Source organism: Lactuca sativa, chromosome 5, assembly GCF_002870075.4.
Source record: "Lactuca sativa cultivar Salinas chromosome 5, Lsat_Salinas_v11, whole genome shotgun sequence".
Classification (NCBI taxonomy): domain Eukaryota; kingdom Viridiplantae; phylum Streptophyta; class Magnoliopsida; order Asterales; family Asteraceae; genus Lactuca; species Lactuca sativa.
This window is the reverse complement of record NC_056627.2, coordinates 302137190-302146153: the sequence shown is the minus strand read 5'-3', so window position 1 is coordinate 302146153 and position 8964 is coordinate 302137190. Positions and strand designations below refer to the sequence as shown.

Sequence of the window (8964 nt, the reverse complement as noted above, 5' to 3'; positions counted from 1 at the left end):
TGATAGTTTATACTTGTTGTCTGTGTGATACTTGTATGTGCCTGGTAGGGAGGTGAGTGTGGGCGACGTCCCGTAACTCCCCAATAGCAGAGTGTGGATGGTGTTCCACATCTCATTAGCAGCAGATCAGGGGCGAGGCCCAAGTTAGGGAAGGAGTGAGGGTGGGCTGGGCCCGTACCTCACTATCAGCAGGAGTATGGACGGGGTTCCATGACTCATCAGTAGCAGGACAAGGGCAAGGCCCAGAGATAGGCGAGGCCTTAGGACAAGATCCGTTAGTATGTGTTTAGTTTATATGATGTGATATGTTTATGTGCTATTATATGTTAGCGGGTGAGGCCTAGTGAAACAGATCTATATCCGAGCGGGGATCGAAGCCAGGCGGGGCCTGGAGTGGCGGGGCTGTGGTAGCGGGCGAGGCCCGAGGTAGGGGGCGAGGCCCAGGATAGCGGGCGTGGCCCAGTATGTGTAGTATGTGGTTATGCATGGTATGTGGTAGGGTGGGGGAACTCACTAAGCTTCGTGCTTACGGTTTTCAGTTTTGGTTTCAGGTACTTCCGGTAGCGGAGGGAAGAGCTCGGGGTGATCGCATGTCACACACCATAGATTAGACAGCCTGAGAATGTTTACTCTGATAACGAACATGTGTTTTGGAAATTAATACTCTGATTATATTTTGGAATGATGACTTTGCTTTAAAGTAATGTTTTATTAAAAGAATTTTTTTTGTCTTGAATTTTGGGACGTTACAATAAATGCTAAAACAAATATGGGCCCAAGGCCCTATTCACTTCATGGGCACCTTCTGAACTCCCCATGGGCCGGCCCTGGTTCAAATCCTAACATTATTCATTTTAAGTTATAGTTCTTTTTAATATATTGGTTGTTTCAAAAAGAAAAATAATAATAATAATACTCAGCTCATGTTATTATGGAAGTTTGCCTACAATGACTTAGAGAGGTGGGTATGGGCAACGCCCTAAGGGGCGTTATTGGGTGTTATAACATGTGAACACCGCCCGTCTTCCCTGTTATCAGACATTATTAGCCTGTGCGTTGCTCCCTGTTACCACCATAACATTTTATAACGCCGTTTTTTTTTTTTTGTCTTTTTCCCAATAACGCCAGTGTGGACGTTAGCGATGAATGTGGGTCCAAACCCGGACCGGAAGGACCCGGACGTGGAAAACCCAGAACCGGTTAACGAGATTTTTTAGAACCGGAAATCGGACCGGTATATAGGAATTGATTCCGGTTCGGTTCTGGGTACGGTATCGGGTAAAGTGGGTCTAGAACCAGAAAACCCGAAAACATCAAAGTGGGTAGGTTGGAACCGGATAAAGAGGGTTTAGAACCGAAAAACTCGGAAAAACCGGAATTTTTTGGTACTTACTTACTACTTAGTGGGTTGAACTTTGAAAATTTTCATATTGATATCCCGATTTTGGGGGACTGCAACTCATTGAATATGAAACCAAAATCAACAAAAGTATAGTCTAAAATCATGTACAAACTCTAAAATAAACTCTAGAAAAAACCGCATATCAATCCAACTTTAAACGAATGAGATATGCATGTGTTAATATTTTCACAGAATACAAAGTATAAAAACAAAGTTGAAAAGTTGAAAATTTTCAGTTTTGATATCCCGACTTCGGAGGACTGTAAATCATTGAATATTAAACCAAAAATAACAAAATTATAGTATAAACTCATGTACAAACTGTAAACTACAAGTTGGAAAAAACCACATGTCAATCCGACTTCAAATGAATTAGATATGCATGTTTTAAAACTTTCCCCGAATACAAAAAAACTGAAAAACTAAAAACTTCCAGCTTTGATATCTCGACTTTGGGGGACTGTAAGTCAATGAATATAAAACTAAAAATTGCAAATTTATAGTCTAAAATCATGTACAAACTCTAAACTACATGTTGGAAAAAACCGCATATCAATCGGAATTAAAACGAATGAGATCTGCATCTTTTAAACGTTTCACAAAAACCGGTTCCGGCCCTAAAAGTGGTTCCTGTTCCTAACATCGGTTCCGGTTTTTAGACCCGATTTACCCGGACCCGATGGACTCAAACCCGGATTACCCAGAACCCGGATAAAACTAATTTTTAAACCCAGAACCGGAATCGGTTCTATATATTCCGGTTCTAACAGTTCCAGTTCCAGTCCGGTTTTCCGGTTCTAAATTTCATCCCTAACGGGCGTTGCCCACACCCCTAGTGGGCGTTTTCCACACCTACGAGACTTAAGGCATAATACATATCCTCATATTTGCAAGGGATGATTAGTGGCACTGATCCAAAAATCCTCGTGATGCAAAATCCATTTCAAAAAACTAATAATAATAAATAAATTGTTTTTTTTTTTGAAAGAGAATAAAATAAATAAATAAAAATAAATAAATTGTTTAACGAGTGTGGAGCGTAACAAAATTAAAACTCGTATAATTTATGAGGAAAAAAAAAAAAAAAAAAAAAACTTTTTTAACTCGCTTTCTGCCATAACTTTACCGAACCCTAGTGATTTTCAATCCCTATATATAAATCCGATCTTCCTTTTCCATTCCCCCCTCCTACATCTTCTCTAATCTCTCTGTTGATCATACATCCAAAGTAGAGCGATGAATGAAGAAATCCCAAAATACATAATTCCTGCTTCAGAAGCTGAATCCATGGCGAAATCCAGAGGTCTCACTGTCCCTCAACTCCTCCCATTTCTCGTTAAATCAGCTCAAGATATTGCCCGGGTGCCGATCTCCAACTTCCACGTCGGGGCCGTCGGGTTGGGCTCCGATGGCCGGATCTTCTTCGGCGGAAACATCGAATTTCCTGGTCTCCCTCTCAACCATTCCATTCACGCAGAGCAGTTTCTGATCACCAACCTCGCCGCACACGGCGGAGGCCCAAAACTCCTTTACATCGCCGTATCAGCAGCCCCCTGCGGCCATTGCCGCCAGTTTCTCCAAGAACTCCGGGGAATCTCCGATACCCAGATCGTAATCACTGATCAACCCCAAGAAAACCCTGATTACAAACCCATTTCTTCGATTTTACCAGACGCATTTGGTCCTTTTGATCTGTTAGATCACGACATGCCTCTAATTCTTGAAAAACACGAAAATGAATTGTTGTTGGTCGATTATTCCCTTTATTCCCACAACGAAAAAACATCGAAATTACCAAATGGGTACACGGAATTGGTCAAAGAGAATGAAAAAAACTTGGAGAAAGAGGCTTTGGCTGCGGCGCGTGCATCACACGCGCCGTACAGTGGGTGTCCATCTGGAGTGGCATTAATGGACTGTGAAGGGAAGGTGTATAAAGGATCTTACATGGAGTCAGCTGCGTATAACCCCAGTATGATGCCTGTACAGGCAGCGCTGGTGGCGTACATGGTGGCCGGAGGTGGTGGCTATGAGCGGATTGTGGCGGCGGTGCTGGTGGAGAAGGAGGGGATGATGGTGAGGCAGGAGGACACTGCTAGGTTAATGTTGAAAAATGTTTCACCAAAATGTGAATTGAAGGTTATCTATTGTACTTAAATTAATCAAAAACAAATTATGATGCAAAATTATTAATGCGAACGTATGTAAGGTGATATAGTGCTATTTATTATTCATATAAAGTTGTAATTTATGGATGCTCAATTTTAAATAAAAAAGTATTTAACCTTTTAAAACTGTGGACGAATTAACAATTATATCATATGTTCAACTACTCTTGTTTATCTTTGAAACAACTACTCTTGAAAGTACAACCGAAGAAATTTATGTCCTTTTAAAATTTATTATACTTGAATATTTTTTTATTAAAATATCACTTATAGTTTCAACAATTACTTGTTTGTGATGAAGTTATTAAACAATACAATAGATAATAGTCATAATAGGAATGAATAAATGATTTTAGTTTTTTACTTGAATAATTAGTTTTCATACAACGTGTATGAAACTAACTATTTGAGCCATAAATAATCAAAATCATTTTGCTTTTAAATGTTAAAAACTTAATTATTACAATTCATTTAACACATTTCTTAACGTAAATCTTAAGTCTAAACTCTAAACACCCCTTTAATTTTTTTCCCTTTTATGGTATATGAGAAAAGAAATGTCGATATCCCTTCAACCATGACCTTTCTAATTTTAGGAAATGATAGCTATCTTCAAGCATTGCCAATGCATAATGCCATAAAAACTACCATCCACCATCTTTTCTCACCTTCCACCATTGTCTCTAAAAGAGACAATGGCTTTTGTAAAACAAACCCTAACCATCATTTTCATTTCCGCCTACATCATTTCCACAATACATGTAGATGCTCGTTTCGCACCTTGGCCTACGGTCGGTGCGCCAGCATCGGCCGCAGCTGATAACGAAGACTCGGATATAGAACCTAACCCATCTGACCTCCTCCTGTTGCCCGACATCACGGAGATAATACCCGATGAAACTGGTGGGACAGACGCCGATGTGGCTAACAGGGTCACCAAACAAATGCAAGTCATTGGGAAAAAGATCGATGAGTTCAACGCATCACTCAAGGCCCGAATGGAAAACCCTAATGCATCACACGGAATCGAAGAATGTCTCACGGAATGCGATGAGGTTTTCGGTGCGGCTGTCGATGATATCAGGAATACTATTGACAGCCTCGAAAACTTAAACCTAATGAAGGCTAATTTTGATGTTAGCGCAGTTGCCACCAATGTTGACACGTGTAATGACTGTTTTAAAGAGATGGTTGGTGGAGACCCGGAGGTAGAGAAATTCAATGATTGGGTTCGAAGCATCACCGGAGAAGCCCTTGAAGCTCTCCAAAAAACCACCAATTAAATTACGAAAGAATTTTTCAGTTTTTGTTACACAAGACATGACCAGACAAACTATCATAGTTCACGCCAAACGGAGTACAAGGCCGTCCTGTCTTGTTCTATCCAACGAGATTCAAAATCGACAACTCATGGGATAGAATTCTATGATGATTAAACTCTAAAAGAGCCCATTTCAACATTGATAATTGATAAATTAAATTATTAGAAGAGAGAATAGAATTACTAAAAGTTAGTACAAGTCATGTAAGATAGACATATCAAGAACATTATATATGCAAGAAATTCGAAGCTTCATTACTTTTTAACTTTCATTTGTTTGGTGGAAGAAGACCTCCTTTGTTAACCTTCCATGGCCCACCATAGAATTTAGGTCTCATAATTGGCACTGCCTCACCAGGATGATCTTCCCAGTATTTTTCCTGCTCGTAAAAGTTATATTCATTCAGATTTCAGAATATATACGTGCATTATAACATATAGAATTGATTATTCAAAGTTGACTATTTGACCTTGTACAGTTGCTCGGTGATTGCAGCTCCAATGACTCCAGTATAAAAGGCAGATACATAAATTATAACAAGAGGAGTAAATGATTTTGGGCGTTTGAATGGATCAACCATGGTCCATAGGACTTCTTTCTCCCATTTGGTGTGTAAGTAATCAGAATATTTTCTCCACAAATAGGTTGTCATTTGTAAAATTTATAAAAGATTACCTGATTTTATAGAAACCAAAGTTATATATATGTTACAATCCTATGGTCAAAGTTGAAAGCTTGAAAACAAATCAAGAAGGTATTATAGCAAGAAACAACGCCAAAATAGGGGGATACATCCAAGTTAACTTATGGAAATCATGGAAGAGAAACAACACCACAATATGGAAAGCAATCAAATCCACTTTAAATTCAAGTTTTATACTTCTATTTCTTTGAGTTTCGTTATATTCATTTTCTAAGGGAATCAGCCATTTGAATGGTGATGTTGAAGCTTATGTTTCCCTGGCTTTTCAAAAATCAAAACTTGAAAACCTCATCAAGTAAGATACCCAATTCAAATCTCTATATGTTAATACAAGATTCTTACAAGGACTATTGAGCTTAAGCGTTTGTCAAAAGCTACATAACTAAAAGCAGAACAGTTTTAAGAGTGTGTCCTATTCAATATTCATGCGCTAGCTGCCTTCCAAATGAAAATGGGATGACTAATTATACACTTTCTAGTTGTACAAATGACTCGAAAAAGCAAATGCATTTATTAGTACGACAAATGGATATTTGGTTTAGTTGGGCATTTCTACAAACAGGTGGTGGGCATAGATACAAACAAACATAGATCCGTAAAGACAGGGAAAGTGGAAACAGCAAGTTGACATCAAGAACGTCACAAACGATCGGCAAATCAATACTTTTTTAAGCTCACGGAAACTAATTGATTTCAGCGTATGGGATTCTTCAAAACCCTACTAAATTCAAAACCAATTATCGCATTCAAATTATCCTTTTCACTAGTTACGTATATGCAAACAACGAATTATAGAAAGTAAGACAGATTGTTGATTAAAGAAGTTATTAGAAAAAAGAAGACGAACCGCCGGAAAGACTGAAGAAACCGGCGATTCTGATCGCCGCTGAGAAGACGGAGCTCGATACCTTTGCTATTTTTCGACTCGCTGCAAATGTATCTTTATTTCCTAAAATTAGAAAGAGTAAATTACGGTTTTGGTCACTGTGGTTTGTACATATCTGTAGTTTTAGTCCTAGTTTTTCAATTTTGACATCAGTAGTCCATGTGGTCGGCAATTTCATCAGATTAGGTCCCTATTCCAGTTAGGATGCATTTGATTTCGTTAAATGTTGAGGAAACTCTGCCCTTGGTTATTCTGATGATTGGCTCTTAAAATCAACCAAATATCATAAACATATATAAGGAGTCATAAATTAAAACTTATCCTTTAAAATCATTACTAATATAAAACATATCCTTTAAAATCATTATAATAGGAAGGTAGATAATTACACAAATAGTAGAAAACCAAAATCAAGATGCAAGAACCTTAAAGAAATGACAAAGATGATGAGATAAGACTTGAAAGTCTAGGAGGGTGTTTGAGATTTCATTTTAAATTCCAAAATGATTTTTAGACAAAAAGATTTATTGACTTATGAAGGAGGGAAAAAGATTTTTTTTTAAAAGTGTTTGAATTAGTTTTTATAATGACAAAAGTCAATAATTCAATAAATTGTTTTTTTTAATGTTTGACTTAGCTTATACATGTAAAATGACCAAAAAAGAATATTGACTTCTTAAAATCTCATTTTCAACCTAATAAGTTATAAGTTGTTTTAAAAAGTTAGAAATCATAACTTCTTAAAATTAAAATCTTCTTTTTAAAGAGTTAACAAAAAAATTGTTTTAAAAGTTCTTCTTATATATCCAAACACTTTTTTTAACTTATTGACTTTTCAAGAAGTCAATAAGTTAATAAGTCATTTTTAGATGAAATCCCAAACACCCTCTATATAGGAAAGAAGTCTTCTTCCTTGGTGCTTAATTTGATAGTGGAATTCATCGATCAACAAGAACAAGAGAAAGAGTGGTTCACATTCAAACCAGGGTGAAAACCATTTATAAAAGTCAAAAAAACACTTTGACTTGGCTACACCTCATTAAGATGCACAAATTAATAGCGGGCTTCAACCTTGGGTTTGGTGGTACAAGGTGTACCACCGGGGGCATTGTTCCGACCAACTCAAGGGACCACATGAGGGGCGTTTAGCTGGTAGCTTAACCCGTGAAGAATCTTGGCATGTGAAGGCAAGGCCTTTTTAACCATAACCGGTCAAAGAGGTTTACATATATATATATATATATATATATATATATATATATATATATATATATATATATAGAGAGAGAGAGAGAGAGAGAGAGAGAGAGAGAACTAGGTTCAAATGTTTTTAGCAACTATTGTGTGCATGAATGCACCAATAGGAAATTAGGGAAAAATAAATCATTTAAGGGTATTATAGTAATCTTTGCATAGTTAATTATGGTAGATTAACAACAATTCCTTATATCACGCAAGAAGCTAAGGTAAATATACAACATTAGCCCTAAATCAATTTCAATCGGCGCCCTGCACTGCACATCTATCTTCCTCCTCAGCTACTGTCTTCACCAACTGTTCTTCACCACCCGTTTATGTTTCTGCTCAACCCTATCTCATCTCTTGCTTCCCTTCCATTTCCATTTTTTGAAACACAATCCAAGAAACAGACCCACCATGGAAAACGATGCTGACATATGCTTTCAAGAAGTGATTTTGAGGATGGACAACCTGTTTACCGAATACTACCTAGATCGATTCAAGAGATGAAGACCGATCTCCACCCAGTGAGTTGCTTGGTGTGCTTGAAACCTACATATACCTCAAGAAGACCATAACCCACCATCTCCCTTCACTCGATGCAGATCATAACCATTCATGTTCGTTCGTTTGATGCAGAATGACTGCACCAAAAATCATAAGGTACACTTTATAAACCAATCTAATATCACATTATAATCTCGATTCTCTTCTGATAGATTTCATTCAGACCATTTATTTGTTGATAATAATATAAGTTTCTCAGGAAGTGTTTTTAGTTATCCAAGTCCTTTTTTTCTGAACACCAAGTGTTCGACTAAATGCCTAAATGAAGATTTACTTTGTAATTTGTCACTTGTCCATTAAAAAATCTTTTCTATGGTCCTAAGTGAATTGTTACTGAGTTTAGATAGTTCTTATATTTTGAGTAATGGTTTTATTTTTACTTTTTCAAATAGTTGTTTACCTTTCAATTATGTTTGGTTCAATTATCAATTTATGTTTGTGTAAAGTGCACTAATCTTGTTTGGTTCAATTCTCGCATCATATGGATATATAATTTCAATAGGCCTAATTAAAAGAACGATCATGAAATTAATTTATCTTATCTCATCTCATGAAAATTGAGTAAGTAATTGTTTTGTTGATTTGTAACTTACAGGTAAACCATTGAAGGAGCATAAGCAAAGAAAGTATAGGCAATATTCTGCCAGAATGTATACTATGTAGTCTTCCATATTCTA

The 8964-nt window shown here is 37.0% G+C and overlaps 2 protein-coding genes across 2 annotated transcripts; one reads left to right on the top strand and one right to left on the bottom strand.

The window, feature by feature from the left end:
• The first annotated feature begins 2574 nt into the window (after positions 1-2574).
• LOC111892548 (cytidine deaminase 1) lies at positions 2575-3588 on the top strand. The gene has a single exon (XM_023888600.3). The coding sequence runs from the start codon at positions 2639-2641 to the stop codon at positions 3557-3559; it is 921 nt and encodes a 306-aa protein (XP_023744368.1). The 5' UTR covers positions 2575-2638; the 3' UTR covers positions 3560-3588.
• A 1442-nt stretch (positions 3589-5030) lies between these two features.
• On the bottom strand, positions 5031-6595 carry LOC111892638 (uncharacterized protein At4g29660). The gene is made up of 3 exons (XM_023888696.3): positions 6443-6595; positions 5362-5567; positions 5031-5271 (listed from the first exon to the last, which is right to left on the bottom strand). Exons 2-3 carry the CDS (start codon positions 5542-5544, stop codon positions 5161-5163), a joined length of 294 nt encoding a protein of 97 aa, XP_023744464.1. The 5' UTR covers positions 5545-5567; positions 6443-6595; the 3' UTR covers positions 5031-5160.
• Between the last annotated feature and the right edge of the window lie 2369 nt (positions 6596-8964).